At 35.2% G+C, this 16,902-nt stretch overlaps 1 protein-coding gene across 1 annotated transcript in view; it reads right to left on the bottom strand.

The window, feature by feature from the left end:
- NFXL1 (nuclear transcription factor, X-box binding like 1) overlaps nucleotides 1–16,902 on the bottom strand; it is a gene marked incomplete at its 3' end in the record, with an annotated part of 52,258 nt that continues 35,356 nt past the window's right edge. The window contains exons 17-22 of the mRNA XM_082653608.1: nucleotides 15,806–15,972; nucleotides 12,152–12,221; nucleotides 7,951–8,055; nucleotides 4,875–4,961; nucleotides 4,009–4,062; nucleotides 1–1,551 (exon numbers count right to left, since the gene is read on the bottom strand). Coding sequence (XP_082509734.1) covers nucleotides 1,378–1,551; nucleotides 4,009–4,062; nucleotides 4,875–4,961; nucleotides 7,951–8,055; nucleotides 12,152–12,221; nucleotides 15,806–15,972 — 657 coding nt within the window. The remainder of the gene's footprint in view (nucleotides 1,552–4,008; nucleotides 4,063–4,874; nucleotides 4,962–7,950; nucleotides 8,056–12,151; nucleotides 12,222–15,805; nucleotides 15,973–16,902) is intronic.

Genomic DNA, 16,902 nt, shown 5'->3' with positions numbered 1-16,902 from the left:
TTTTGAAATACATGAAAAGAGCTTACCACATGGACATCTAACATTTATTTTAGAGTACAGGAAGGTAATGACTTGAGTGTAACAGCTCTAGTTAAGAGCTTCTGAAACAGCAACCCAGTAACTCTAACATTGGGAAAGGTAAAAAAGAAATCTAAAATTAAAACAAAAATACCATAAAGAAAGGAATGACTGCCCTTCCACTTTAGATACCAGCTAATACTTGATTAAGGAACATAACATTAAAGAAATTGAGTTAAAGAAAGCAAACTTTTAAAATCCTTCTTTGTACTTTTACCACTTCTACCACTTTTTAGTACCTATCAATTACTATGTTTTACATCAAGCATTAGAGTTTTATACCTTGATAAAATTATAGGTTCCTGAATATTTTAAATAGTAAATATTCTAGATTAAAAATTTGGTATGAAAAATTTTAATGAAAACATTAATTATACAAAAATTAAATAGCAAAACCATTTAAAATGACTTACAATTCAGACAGATTTGGCTTACTGATATTTCTCTATCAGCTTGTTTTCATAAGAACTTATTATTTCCAGCTGAAAAAAATCTACTTATACGATTGTGATAAGAAGAAATGAGAATAAAGTACATAAAGCTCGTAAGCCTGTGCTCAGCATATATTGCTCATAAATATTAGTTTTTCTTTTATTATTACTTTTTATTATTACTTTGAAAAAACACATACAAGTTTTACAAAACATGTCAACTTCAGTTAAAAGTTTCTTATATAAGACATAGCAACATGTGAGGAATCTAGCCTGGCATTTTTTGAAAACAATTATGTTTTCCTCTGAGTGACACACTACATAAAATTTTACTTCAATAACTGATAAAAATTCCTCACTAATAAACCAATTTATGAAGTCTAATTATATAGCTTCATGTTATAATTTATGATGTCTTTTAGAGGATATATATATTTTCAAAAGTACAAAGTTACATGATCAGGAAAAGTACCTTTTAATAAGTAACCAAAACATTGTGAAATATTCCTCTTACCACACATACGGCTCAGTTTCATCTTAATTTTGCCAAAAAAAAAAAGATGGCTCTAAATAGTAAATGAAACAGTTATGTTAATAGAAGGAAGCACAATGAACAACTAACATGTCACCCTGCCACTGGCTATGCCTTATGAAATATGTTACAATTTCAGTCATGCTTTTACTATTGCCACTTCTAGTATGCTAATTAAGATAAAGATTAACATTCTGTCCTTCTAACAACCGCTGGAAGAGAATAGAGAGATGAATGTGAATATATATTATGTTCTACAACATTCACTTTCTAATATTCCAAATTTAACAACTTATCGAAATCTATTCTGAGGTATATTAAGAGATCAAACATTTTTTAATCCACACCATGGGCTATGTACCATGCAAACACTAAAACCACAACTGCACACACTGGAAAGAGATAATATTTATATTTTTGCCACAGCGTTAGCTCAACTGCCACTTCATCTCTCTTCCTGTTCTTCTTCCGACGACCCTTCAGTCTGTTTTCAAAAGCCTCCAGTTCGGCCTAAATCAAAACAGTATCATTTTTATTAAATTCAATACACACATTGATTTAAAATTTTCCACTTAGATAAAAATAAATTTGGGAAATGTTTTAATAGTAATGGTATATAATAAACATATTGATTTGATTTTTTAAAAGAACATCTCTCCACTACTGATTGTATTCAACAAATTCAGAACTTAGGTAAGCAGAAAGGGAACTAGGGAGTAGTGAAAGAGATTATTTCAGATTGAAGGCCTGCCTTTGATACTAAATACAGAAACATCTGATTTAAAATATAGACATTAGTTTTATACATCAACACCATTAACCTATAATTAATGGGGCTCTATAATATAGAGCTTCTAGTAAGTGCTAACGGATGACCCATTAGAATAAAGATACCTATAATTCTAGTTTTATACAATGCTGGTATAATAAACATTACTGGCTTGTATGGAAGAAATTCAAGTGAGTAAAGAGAAAAAAGCTGCCGGAAATTGATTCCTCTCTGTCAAATACATTTCAAAACACAGAGTACAAATTCTTCAGGGGAAAAATGCTTCATGCTTTAAATCAAAATGACTCTTTTAGAAAGCAGAATTATATAAAAAACTCGTTCTAAAAAAGAATAACTAGGCCTTCCCTGGTGGCACAGTGGTTGAGAGTCCGCCTGCTGATGCAGGGGACGCGGGTTTGTGCCCCGGTCTGGGAGGATCCCACGTGCCGCGGACCCGCTGGGCCGGTGGGCCGTGGCCGCTGAGCCTGCGCGTCTGGAGCCTGTGCTCCGCAGCGGGAGAGGCCACAACAGTGAGAGGCCCGCGTACCGCAAAAAAAAAAAAAACGGGTTTCCCTGGTGGCGCAGTGGTTGGGAGTCCGCCTGCCGATGCAGGGGACGCGGGTTCGTGCCCCGGTCGGGGAAGATCCCACATGCCACGAAGCAGCTGGGCCTGTGAGCCATGGCCGCTGAGCCTGCACGTCCGGAGCCTGTGCTCCGCAGCGGGAGAGGCCACAACAGTGAGAGACCCGTGTACCGCCCCCCCCCAAAAAAAAAGGATAACTAGATGACACTCATTATAAAGTATAGATTTTCAGTCTACTGTTAAGAACTTACTTATTAAACTTTAATGCATGATAATATAACATAATACACTATAGTGCACTGTTATTAACTAAAACCGGATACTTATTAACTAAAATATATATGTAATATTCATGCAAGATTCTGTAAATGTGTATTTAAAAGGAAATAGAAATTTCAGTTAACATATCCATGACTTTGCTCATAAACCACACTGGAAGAAGACTTAACATATACTTAATACAAAGTGGCATTCTTCAAAGAACCAAAATGTCAGAATATTCTCAAGTAGTTGTTGATATACAGCACAAGGTCAAAATATATTAAAAGCAGTCAAACTTGAGAACTACTGACACAGTAAAATAACTAATGCTTTAATGATGACTCACAGTCATCAAGCACGGTTTAAATTATTTTCTATATACTCTGTTTAAAAGGTGAGTAAATAGAGAATATGTTTAAGATTTCTATCCACAACTGTTTATGAAAAGGGGAGGAAGGGACACCCTAAACTATTCTTAATAATTTAATCTCCCAGGATTTTAGTCGATCCATGTTTTACTGTATTAGCTCTGATAACTTATTTTTTGGTTTTAGGCAAACCAACTTTATAGAACCATAAAACACCGGAGGTCATTTTATCCCACGCTTGCTACATGAGTTGTTTTTAATGCCCTCTCTCAAGTCATGCAAATTTCAATTTCTTCATTCATAAAGGCAACAGTTTGTATACAATATACACTGCTTGATAAGTATAAAGCATCTCAAAATGCAAACTGACAAAAAATTACATGTCACTATTACAAAGTTAAGACACTCTTTGGAGTGTATGATCAATAAATACAGTATTTGAGCAAACAGGGGATATCAGGAATGTACTTGTTATCTAGGTAATAACAAAGAACAGATAAAAATCCTGCATTCAAGAATCTAATCGGTAAATAAGGGGATGTATTATTAAAACAAATGTGTTGTTAGTAAACAGCACTTATTTGTCACAGATAACCTACAACTCAGTAAAACAGAACTAAAATAATTTTAGATGAGCGAAGACATGCACTGCAGAGGATGACTTAAAATGGATGCTGCCATGCCCTGACCCTCACCCCTCAACCAAAAGAGGAGTTATCTCTTGAGAATGGACGAAACTGGCAAGCAAGTAAATTGGGAATACACAAAATATCTGTGAACATACAAGGTCCCGTGCTTCTTCAGAGGTTCAGTATACCTGGACTGAAGTAAGTGAATGGCTAATTTTTGTTTTACAGGAACTGTATTTTCAGTCCAGAACTGAGCTCACCAGATCCTAATTTGTATGTTTCCACATACCTTGTATTTGCATAAAAACTAATGATGATGCAAAGAGACAGAAGTTTGGGTATTTTTTGTTTAGTTACCTGTTGTCTTCGTTTTTCCTCTTCAAGAGCAGCTTTGGCTTCTGCTTCTTTTATCTGTTTATAGACATTTAAAAGTAAATTAACATTGTAATCATCAACTTTTACATAGAATTTTAACATCTTTCCTCCCAGGCTCCACTAACCCATAACAACTTCTGGGAGCTTTAAATTGAAAATTATTTAAAGAAACGTAAATGTTATATACCGAGAAGTGTTACCAAGGTACTATCTAACAGACAGGGGGTAAGGGGAGGTAGGTTGTTATACCTTATATAAACATTTCAGCTTAACAACTATAAGAGATATTAGATCACAGTTCAAAGAGTTACAACACTGTAAACTGAAATACTTTAAAACCGGACTTTTTCTCTTAAGTTACCATACTAAGACTCTGTAATAAATTATTGAATACCACTCTTTGCCTAGAGTTGAAACTGACCATTTTCCTAAAATGCCCTCTCTGGAAGGGAATCCTTAGTTTCAAACAAAACCAAGAGCCTACTCCTTGATTGCGTTGATGGACAGAAACAGTGATGCTAGAAGTAACCCAAACAGCAAAGAATCCCAAAACCTTATTTTTGTATTATTTTAACATAATTTTCAGGAGGCTTACACTAACATTAGGATGAATAACTATGTTCCAGAGCACATACACTAACTGGTACAGAGGATGGAAAAATCTAGTACACACCAGACCATAAAAAGCACACCTGAGGGTTCAAAATAGGCCAACAAACTAGGCTTTTATCACAAAAACAAAAAAGGATGAGATTTCGAGTTGTTCATAATAAGCACATAAATTAATGCACAAAATAAGTAGGGAAAGGCTGCTAACACATTAAAAATGACATTTAACCTGACATTACCTCAGATGCTTTCCGCTTCATTTCCTTGCATGTTATGTCACATTCTATGGAAATCTGATTTTCACGTACTTTGTTGCACTGCAATTCCTACAAATAAAGTTTTTAAAAATTTGATTTTAAAAGATTTTCCCTCAAAGTTGTAACTGTATGCCATAAAAAAGCAAAATTTCTCTAGCAGCTTAAGATTATGCATACTATTTAAGTCGTGTTAATATTTAATAATGACATGGTTGCATGCATTAAATGTCTTAGTTCAAACAGTGATTATTCTCTATCTCTTAACTGCAAAAAAAGTGAATACCATAAAATTAAAACCATCCATTTAATAATCATTTACTAAACACTACTACCAACTTAGCTTCAATTTCATTTTTAGTCTTCATTTTTCTTTATCTTTTCTTGTTATTCTTCTAAAGCTTCCAGGGAGGTACTAGAGTAGTGCCATCCAACACAGCTTTCTGAAATGATGGAAATGTTCTAAACGTGCACTACTCAGAAGGGTAGCACTTACCACACATGGTGCCTGAGCACTCAAAGCATGGCTACTGAAATTGAGGAACTGAATGTCATATATTATTTAATGCTGATTCATTAAAATTCTAATTTAAATAGCCATATGTGGCTGGTGGCTACCAACTCAGTGCAGTTCTCGAGTTTTCTGGAGAGCTAAAAATTTTTCTCTCAACCATTTTATCTTTTTAAAAAATGTTTAGATGAAAATCATTCTAAAGCTTATATCTGTACTTCACTGCCTCCTTAATGGAATAATAAAAAACTAATCTACTCTTTTATTGATGAGGTGACATCAATACTATGATCAATTTGTGTACTATTCTGTAATAAAATAAGTGGTCCTTATTTTAAATAGTCTTAGACTTTGCTTTTGGAGATCTTATATCTGCCTTTTATTCATTCCATATTTTTTGCTGCCAGATGTCACTTTTGCTTTAAGTGTACCTATTTGTACCAGTTGCTCCTTTCCCAACACACCCTCAGACACTAGTTTTTTAGTTCATATCTACCAGAGTTAGGAAATGAGATCATCAAATCCTGAGCAAAGTACATATACTTTAATGAAGCACTTTATAGCACAGAATTTTGGCTGAGGTTGGTGATAAACACAGTCTTGTCATCCAAGGACAGTCCAGACAAAGGAAAAATAACATGGACAAACATTAGAGACAAAAATAAATACTGCATGTTTGTGGACATGAAGTCTATCAGCCTGGAAGAAGGATCATCATATCTTTTCTCATTCAAAAGGTACTTATAGAGTACCTGTTACATGAAAAGCACTGTATTAGGGACAGGGGATACAACAAGGAAAAAATTAATATGGTAAATGCTAAATTAATAATAATTATAGCTGCTACTATTTATTAAATATAGCAGTCATTGTGCTAAATGCTATATAAGCATTATCTCTTTCATTCCTTTCAATAAGCCTATGTATAAACTATTTTACAGATGAGGAAACAAGGTTACACATGTCCCTGGAATCACAAAGCTCTTAGTCATGAACCTAGCACAAAGTACAAAGAAAGCCAAGAGGAAGGAGCACCTAAGTCTTCCCAAAGGAGGCAGAGGAAGGAAGCCTTCCTAAACAAGGAAATGCTTGCCCTGAGTATTAACAGGATTCTAGTAAGCAGAGCAGTAAAGGAAAAAAACAAATATATGGCCACAGATGAAAGGGGAAATAGCAGATGTGTTAGGGCACTTAAGTAATGGATTCACAGAGATGACTGCCAGGGGATGAGACTGGACAAGCAGGCAAAGGTAATATCATAGATCCCCCTTTATGCCAAGTCTCTCTATACGTACACCTTCCTTATAAAGTGCATATTTTTTCCCAAGTGATGAAGAACCATGACGAACTTACATTGGAAGTATTACAATTAGGAAGGTGTAAGGAAATCTGTTATGAAGCTGTTTTCAAAGTCCAAGCATAATCTGCTGCCAGAGTTCTAATGGGTGGCAAACTGCACTCAGACAGTAAGATGAGATTTCAGAGAAAACTTGAGAGACATTTCAGACTAAAAGTGATTTGACTGAGTACTGATTTTCATATAAAGGTGGTCCATTTAAATATCTAACACTTAGGGTTCCAACTCCAGAAAAGCTCAGGCCTATAAATTTAAATTCAGAAGTTACCTGAATCCAGGAAATTACATAGTAGGAGCTATAAAAGTAAATGAAAAGTAAAGGTCCTCAATAAAAGCTACACATTTTCAATAAATATTTGCTGAATGGATGAATAAATGAGTGAACTGAAAGAGAAAGGAGAGTAGCTTTAGGGAACAACCATAAGAATATGAAGGCAAAAAAGGCGTTACAACGATAATTGAGAAAGGGAAAATCAGAAGTCAAGAAAGAAGAATCTTCAAAGGAGTCAACAGTGTCAACAGGGAAGTCAAGGAAAAGAACTGACCTTTAAGAGTTCAGTGAGATTCTTCAATCCTAAGTTTTGCTAAATGGTATGTAGTTTGCTTCCACTGAGCTTTCCAACCATTAGCTTTTGCCCTTTTACTCCTTCATTACCAGTATTTTATCTTAAAATTAACTCTCTCCAAATTTGAACGTTATTGTATAATTTTATAAGGCTACGTGTATGTGAGGTCTTTTTAAGGCAACATGTTCACAACATAATACTGACGGTAAAAAAATGTCATAAATAAGAGCAACAAAGGTTAATTCCAGACCATTTCTTAAATCATGAAACTTACTTTTTTATTACATTGTGCATCTTGTGCAAAGACCTTAAATCTAGAACACACTGATTCTATCCAAAAAAGGGCACTGAACTCAGTTCCAATATAAAATAATCCTCTTTTACTATTAAATTGCAGAAAACTAAATTGCCAAACAAAGCTGATTTTTAAAATAAGCACTTGCAGAAATAGATATGCCAATAATAAAAAGATTCTAAGAAATAAGACCTTAAAATTCAGTCAAAAAAATAAAGTCAAAGAACTACCAAAATACAGACTCCCCATCCCTGCCAAAAAACCCCCCACAAAACAACAAAACCAACAAAAATGTACACAGAAAAGAATTTTCAATAACTTAAAATATATACCTTTTTAATTCTTTTACAAGGACATCTAAGTTTCACCTTTTGGTTGCAATTAAAGGGACATTCACCAGGATGGCACATTTCTTTGCATCTATGACCACAAGGAAGCTAAAATAAAACCAAAATAAAACAATTATATATTTATATTTTAGTCATACTCTACCTCCCCTTTCCCCAGCAACTATTTTAAGAAAAAGTCCATTCCAATAGGGTCAATAAATCCTGGATAATTGGCTGATTTTTCAACTTTTTTCTTTTGGATATAAATTACCTTAATTCCCAGAAATGCTCAATATTCTCCCTGGTTCCACTCTAACAGCACATCTTACATCACTCTTGAGGCTAGTTAGAGCCATGTGACCAAGTTCTGGCCAACGGAATGTAAGCGTAAGTGCTTTTGTGCCTTAAAGCTTCTCAAGAGCACACATCCATGTTTTTCCCTCCCAATGTGCTGGAAATGAGGATATCTAGAGCAACAGTGGGGCCCATGACTCAGAGAGCAGAGCTTCCCTGCTAACTTGGGTCCCTGGTTCTATACGTGGAGCACTGTGACACATCCACCTTCCCTTGTAAAGGCAAAGTAATGCCATTAGTCCTGAAAAGGTATTCAAACTCATGAGTAATCATGGAAATGTAAACTAAAGTCATGAGATGCCATAAGACTGGCAAACATTTTTAAATTTTGACAATACCAAGTACTGGTAAGGATATGAAACAAAAGGAGCTATAAAATCCTGACGGTAAATTGGAAAATTTACTGGTTACATATAATTATTTTGGAAATCAGTATGACTTTAAGTTGAAATTACACATTCCCTATGACCAACCAACTGCACTACAAAGAGAAATCTATACACATAATACCAGAATGTACAAACAAGAACATTCATAGCAGTATAACAACTCTACCTATCTACCTACAGTAAAATAAATAAACTACAGTATATTCACAATGGAGTAAATGGACTACAGCCACATGTAATAAAAATGACAAGCACAATGTAGAGCAAACAAAGCAAGTCACAAAAGTTCATACTTTTGAACTTTAAATATAAAATTATGCAATCAATATTGCTTCCAGATATATCTGTAGTAAAAACTTTAATTTACAGTAAAAATTATAAATTAAAGCAAGGAAATAATTATTATAAAAGGCAAATGGTGGTAACATAGAATAGAGGGTGGGAACTACACTAAGAAAGGAACTTTGGTAGACTTCTGAGATGCAGCAATGCTAAATTTTTTGACCTAGGTGGAGTTACGTGGTGTTCACTTTTTAACCATTTGTTAAACTGTACATATATGTGTTATGTACTGTTGAGTATGTAATAATTTCATTATTTTAAAAAATCAAATCACATGACCATTTCCCTGTTAGATGTGCAAGTATGTATTATCTCAAAAGCCAGGTTATATTCTGAAAGAGCAGAAAAGTAGTCCCAAAGAAAGTTGATTAGAATGTACAATATATAGTGACTGTATCTTCATTATAGATTTCACAGCAAAAACAGAGGTTTTTCTAAAACATTCAACCTTGATATTCATTTAAAGATGAGATATCCTACCCCTTCCACTCACAGTGAGATGGTTTTCTTCTACTCTACTCAGCCCTTAATATCATTCTGCTAGCACTTTGGTTAAGTCATACCAAATGGCTTACCAATAAGCAACACGGTCTAGTTCAAAATGTTTCATTTTAATCCCAATAATTTAAAAATTTAAAAAGCTCTCTTTAAAAATAATTAAGGAAAGCTTGAAAATCAATATTATTTGTGGATAAATACCCATACCATAATTACCATAGCCAGCACATCTATAGCACTTACCATACACTAAGACCTTTACATGTTATTAACTCACTTAATATTCAGCACTCTAAAGTGAGTATTACTACTGCCCCCATTTTACACATGAGCAATCTGAGATACAGAGACATTAAACAATTTGCCCAAGTAAACAACAGAAAAGCTTGCATAGGAGTGATAAAACCAAATTCAGAAATAATTTTTAAAAGTAGAATTGTATATGTGGGGCACAATTTAAATAAAGGTGCAGTTCTTAATATCTTTACATTTCCTTTTAGTTTAATTCAAACCTAATTGAACAGTCCAATAGACACATAGAGTGTATATCAAAGAAGTAGTGGAGCTGGAAGGACATGCCTATGCCATTCCCACAGTTCACACTTACACTCGCACTCAATATACATTTACCAACTACCTAATATGTACAACCAGGGGACCAGAGACTGGATATAAAGACAAACATGACACAGTTCCTGCCCACAAGAAATCTACAGTATGGAAAGGGGAGGAGAAAGCAAACAGGAATTTATCAATGGATCAGAATTTGTCATAATCCCATACCATAACTCTGAGTCTAAGATATCTATGGCAGATTCAAAAAGACATAGTTCTTGGTTGATCCAGCGTATGAGTTGATACCATAGCCTACTGGTTCTCAAAGTGTGGTGCCAGACCAATAGTATCACCCTTATATAACAGCATATTAGAAATGCAAATTCCTGGGCCTCCACTCCAGGCCCACAAAATCAGAAACTCTGGGGTGGGGCCCAGTAAGCTGTTTTAACAAGCCCTTGAAGTGATTCTGATGCACACTAGAGTTTGAAAAACACTGCTGTAGTCTTATCAATGTCAAGAGAACATAAACTAGAATGAGTTCTATTAACCACAGTAATACTCACCTGTCCACCCCTAGACTGTTCTAAACCATAACAGCCATTTGGATTGTTCCCAACCTAAGAATACATTTTTCAAGAAAGTCCAAGGAGACACTAGCAATACCAGGGGCTCCAGAATGGCCTAGATCCCAAAAATGATGAGCATGAGAAAAAATTTTTTAAATAAATACTGCCCACTCATCTCCAGTCCCACCAAATGGCGTAACAGGATCACAACTGAATTACAGCCAAGGCGATGTTAAATTGCAAATTAGCAATCCCTGAATTCAATTTTATTTCTAACTGCAACCTCATACCAAGTTACTGCGTCAGGTTAAAAATAAAACATTCTCAACTACTTATTACCTGGAATTTTAATCTGGACAGAAGAAAATTTATTTTAACAAGGGAAAACTTAGAATTTGAAGAATTCAGAAAATTAAACTTGAAATATCCCATGCCTCTAGTTTCACTCATGTAACAAAGACAGGATTATTAAAATAATCATTTATTGCTTGAAATGTCTCCCTTTTTGTAATCTTACATAACTTTTAAAAATCGCAGGTTCAATTTCCAAGTTGTTAAACAGTAATCCATAAAAAGTGTCCAAAGTTTTAGTTAAAAGGAAATACTGTAAACAAAAAGGCATATCATGAATTGATTTCTCTTTTTATTTAATCAAAGAGACAATACTGTATTTAAGACTTCATTGTCATCTCTTCCGATTCTAAATAGGATGAGAAATACTTAGATAAGTATACAAAGACAAAGGATTAAAATAAAAGGGGTGCTATTAGTACATCTGTAAGTCAAAAGAATTCCTTTATAAATGTCCCCCCAAATGAAATAGCCGTCACTTCCCTACCCCCGACAACAGCAAAAAAGATACAGCCTAACTGTTAAGTTGGCCAAGGAGAGATAGACTACTTTCGTTTCTCAAATCATTGCTGGGCTAATCACCAACCAGTGAGTTTTTACCTTTTTACTCTGAACAATTTTTCTGAACCACTTTCAATAAATTAGTTTAAATACAACACATATACAAGCACCAGAATCTCTAAAAGCAATACTTTATATATGAATGCTTTATATTAATTCAAGATAATAATGAGCTTTAACGTTTACACATGCACACACGCACGCACACACACACACACACACACACACGATCTGTTTTTTCTACTGTGGATTTACTGTCCAACTGCCCATGAGCCACACGGTTCTTGATCTACTTATATTTTAAGGTGGGTAAACATTAGGTCAATATTTATTGTGTAAAGTACATAAGCTATCTTTAAAACTGCTTAAAAAAATCTTCAGAGTCATTCCTGGTCCTAATATCCCCAAATTTCATAAAGAGATGTGCTTCTACCCTAACCATACGTTTCTACAAACACCAATCACATTTCCCTTTCTGTACCCGCATTTCTAGGGGTCCAGAAAAGACCTGGAATAGGATGACCAAACAATAAAAGAGAAACAATGCCTAAGAAATACAACGTAAAAGATTCTATTAAATCTTACCTCTTTAGGACACTGATTTTTGCAACAACTAAGGAGGTTCTTTTCATTTACATCAGCTGTGGTTATTTTTCTAAAAAGATGAGAGGAAGTTTTGATGACATTCAAACAAAAGTCCATTTTATATTATGGTTTTTCTAAAAAATAACTCAATTTCAAACATATCCATAAAATTATCTTACTTATTTACTTCATTTTTTAAAGAAATATTTTAATTGTATCTCATCTGTAACATCCTCAAATTACTTAACTGCTTTGATAATTCAAAACTTCTAGCCCTGTATCTTCCACCAACAAATCAAATGCCAAAAATGGCAACTGCTGCAAAAAGGAAGTACAAAACACACACAAAATATCATCTACGCCTGGCCTTTCTTTAACAGTTCCTGCTAGTTATCTCTCCCTGTAGATCAATCATTATTCATAATTATAATTCTTTGTAAAGCTTCTACATAAAAGATTTAAAACTAATGGTTCAATATGTTACTTAAAAATTGACTGAGGGCTTCCCTGGTGGCGCAGTGGTTAAGAATCTGCCTGCCAATGCAGGGGACACGGGTTCGAGCCCTGGTCTGGGAAGATCCCACATGCCGCAGAGCAACTAAGCCTGTGCGCCACAACTACTGAGCCTGCGCTCTAGAGCTTGCGAGTTACAACTACTGAGCCCACGTGCCACAACTACTGAAGTCCCCACACCTAGAGCCTGTGCTCCGCATCAAGAGAAGCCACCGCAATGAGAAGCCTGCACACTGCAACGAAGAGTAGCCCCCGCTCACCACAACTAGACAAAGCCCGCATGCAGTAACAAAGACCCAACTCAGCCATAAATAAATAAACAAATAAATAAATAAATTTATTAAAAAATTGACCGAGAGAAAATGCTCACTCAGATTTACTTCTAAAGAACAGGGAAAAAAATGTTACTTCAAATTGAGGAGTTTAGGGTATTCAGTGGGAAGTGCAGTAAGCTTATCAGAAAAACTTTTTTCAGTTGATTTTGGATTAAGCTATCTATTAATGTTAGAAATTGATTCAGATCATTTTAGATCAATCTGTGCTTTTATATGTTTTCAGTGTGTAATTCAGAAAAAGTCATAAACACCAATGAATAATACTTCCTAACAGACAGCTCAACAGTAGACACTGCATGAGTCAGTCAACAGTGACAATCTAAAAATCCCCATCACCTGTGTCTCACTTTACTCTTCCCCATTACCTTCCTTCTCCTCTCCTTTATTTTCTTTTCTTGTTCCCTTCACTAGACATAATTGCCAAAATATACCATAAGTTTAGCCTCACTAATGTCAAAACTATTATCTTAAATATTTGTATCAAATTGGCTATAAATGTACTCTAAGATACCACATGCAATTTTCCCGGCAAAGTTGCACGTAATAATAACAAAGTTTTTACTCTGGCTCTATTAAAGTTGTATATTTTCATTCTTACAGGTAAGGTGCTTACCTCTTAAGAGCTAATATCACTTTGTTCCTGTTACTCTAACATTAGGAATAAGCTTTTCAAGGCCTGCATCTTTTATATCTAATTTCTATAGAAGAAATTACATGAAGCAGAAAAGGATCAAAAGGAAAAGATGACTTATGAAATTATTCACTGAACTGAAAGTGAATGAAATTATTGGGACAAATACTGAGACTGAAGAATTCTATATAAAAACATATACTTTAAACATGCATTCAAGAAACGGAAGAAGCAACTCTGGATAGCTATGGTAATAGAAACCACCTCAATCCAAATATATCCACACATTTCCCCCCAAAATCATTCAGTTCATTAATAATAAACAAAATCACTCAAATCCTATGACCTCAGCAAAGCCAGAAGACAGAAATTTCTACAAACTTCAAACTACCTGTAAGTAGAAAAATAAACACCAATTCCTAGCAGAGCTATTTCTCAAGCTCCCATATAGCAAGTCTTTTCAGAGAGCTTGGTAGAGTTCTGGAAAAACTGAGCAGAAAAGAGAAGAGGCGCACTGAGCTAACATCACACAAGAAAGACAAAGTCCACCATAAATGTAAAAATACTGAAAAAGTCTTGGTGGATCAGAGCACCAACTAAAGAGAAGAGACTTTAAAAACTGCACAAGAATCAAGGAGCCAGTATTGGAAAGGCAACACTCTGCAGAACAAGACAGTAAAAAGGGAAGGTGCCCTTTGGAGATGACACGACAAAGGGAAAAAGAAGCAAGAGAGGGAAATTTAGGACCCTGAAAGACCAAAGAAAACAACGTCTTGGGACTTCCCTCGTGTACCAATGGTTAAGACTCCCACGCTTCCACTGCAGGGGACACGGGTTCAATTCTTGGTCAGGGAACAAAGATCCCTCATGCCGAGGGGCACGGCCAAACAAAAGAAAACAAAACAAACAAAAGAAAAGAAATCTACCTCTTCTCATCAGTCATCACCCATTAATAAAGCAAAATTGTCCTCTTAACTCTCCCTACAAAACTTATAAAACTAAAAATTATAATTTTTTAAAATTTCAACAAAATAATTTTAATATTTAAAAAGAATAAAATTTGACTTTCCAATTTAAAGCATGAGTCCAGAGTATAAGAGACAAAAACAAATTTAAGATAATATTAACAGGCATTTTTCTGTAAGTATTTATGCTCAAAAAATCAGACATAAACTCATATTCTCAAATTTAATCTGAGGGCTTCCCTGGTGGCACAGTTGTTAAGAATCTGCCTGCCAGTGCAGGGGATGCGGGTTCGAGCCCTGGTCCGGGAAGATCCCACGTGCTGTGGAGCAACTAAGCCTGTGCACCACAACTACTGAGCCTGCGCTCTAGAGCCCACAAGCCACAACTACTGAAGCCCATGCTCCTAGAGACTGTGCTCCACAACAAGAGCAGCCACTGCAGTGAGAAGCCCATGCACGGCAATGAAGAGCAGCCCCCACTCGCTGCAACTAGAGAAAGCCCATGCGTAGCAACGAAGACCCAACGCAGCCAAAAATAAATAAATTTTAAAAATTTATATATAAAAAAAATTTAATTCTGAGTAAAATATACTTACAAAAAACCCACTTTATAGACTTGAGTGAAATGGAGCTGAACAAGTTAGGTTAATTACATATTTGATCATGATAAACAGAAAAAAATGTAATTTTTTTCTCCCTCTGCATAATCCACAAGCAAAAAATTTCATTTTTAAGTAAGGAAAATATAGAGGTCATATCCTAGTATGATAAATGCTACAACAGCAACATTTGTAATAAACAAAAGCTACCTTTTAAATCTATGATTTAAAAACTGTGCCTAAGTAACTATGTGCAAGTCAACTTTTGATCCAACAAAACTCTGGCTGATGCTGTTATCTGAAAAATCTGCTATAGGAGCGCTTCTCCTGTTTTTTTTTAAAGCAAATTTTTTTTCTAACAAAATATTATACAGAATCCCCAAGTGGAAAAAAGCAGAACTGTCCTGGTTGAAATCAAGGTAAAGTATCTAGAAGATGAAATAGTCTACATTTCTTTCTTCCAGATCTCTACTGGAAAATCTAGGTCTCCAGCCCCTAAGGACCATACTGAAAAATATTCCTTAAAGTATTCTGTAAAGGGTTCTGAATTATGAAAATATACCAGTTAAAATGATTTTAGTAAAACAAGAATATTTCTTCAGTCCACTTACCTACATTCCACATAAAGACTTGTGATCTTGCAGTGACATTTTACTCTAAGCATCTGAACACAGGGAGGACACTCTCCAGGGTGACATGGCAAAACACACGGATGAGGACAACCTGGCGGCCGTGATTTAGAGCACCCTTCTTCACATTGAAGGCATTCTGGGCCAGCCTGATAAGTACCAAGGAAATAAGTCATCTAAATACAGAAGTCTAACATTTCTATATATGTTAAAGTTATAAAATTTATATATCCCGTTAAAAGAAAGTACTTCTGTAGCTCTTAGAAATACAGTTAATAAAATGGTGCCATGCTTTCACTCTTTTAAAAATATTCAAAATGAATAATAGCAAGATCATCAATAGGACCATTATTCACAAAGATTTTGATGTCTACAAACCTCATTTGATCAAACTGCCTCACCTTTAAAATGGACTTGTGATTACATGAAGCATCCCTATTAAAATGTAAATTACTTCTTAGTCAGTGGCAGAAAAAAAAACAGAGTAAAAACATTTTCCACCCAAGAAACATGATCATCACCTAACTAAAAAAGCAACACACAGGCTTCCCTTGTGGCTCACTGGTTAAGAATCCGCCTGCCGATGCAGGGGACACTGGTTCAAGCCCTGGTCCGGGAAGATCCCACATGCCGCGGAGCAACTAAACCCGTGCACCACAACTACTGAAGCCCGTGCACCTACAGCCCGTGCTCCACAACAAGAGAAGCCACCACAGTGAGAAGCCTGCACACCACAGCGAAGAGTAGACCCCGCTCGCCACAACTAGAGAAAGCCTGCGCACAGCAACGAAGACCCAGTGCAACCAAAATAAAATTAATTAATTAATATAAAAAAGAAAATTATCTCTCTTTCATAACCAATTTTTAAAAAGTCACTTGGGAATCTTGTTAAAATGCTGAGGCGGAGCCTGAGATTTTGCATTTTTAACGAGATTCCAGGTGATGCCAATGCCACTGGTCTGCAGACAACACTCTGTGTGGCAAGGGTCTGCAGCATACATAATATAGAAGAAATGCATGTGTATATCTATGTATGTGTGATTATGTACGTATACATATGTTTTCTTTTTTATTTCTTT

Source organism: Grampus griseus (assembly GCF_964374135.1).
Source record: "Grampus griseus genome assembly, chromosome: 4".
Classification (NCBI taxonomy): domain Eukaryota; kingdom Metazoa; phylum Chordata; class Mammalia; order Artiodactyla; family Delphinidae; genus Grampus; species Grampus griseus.
This window is presented reverse-complemented; position numbering and strand designations above follow the sequence as displayed.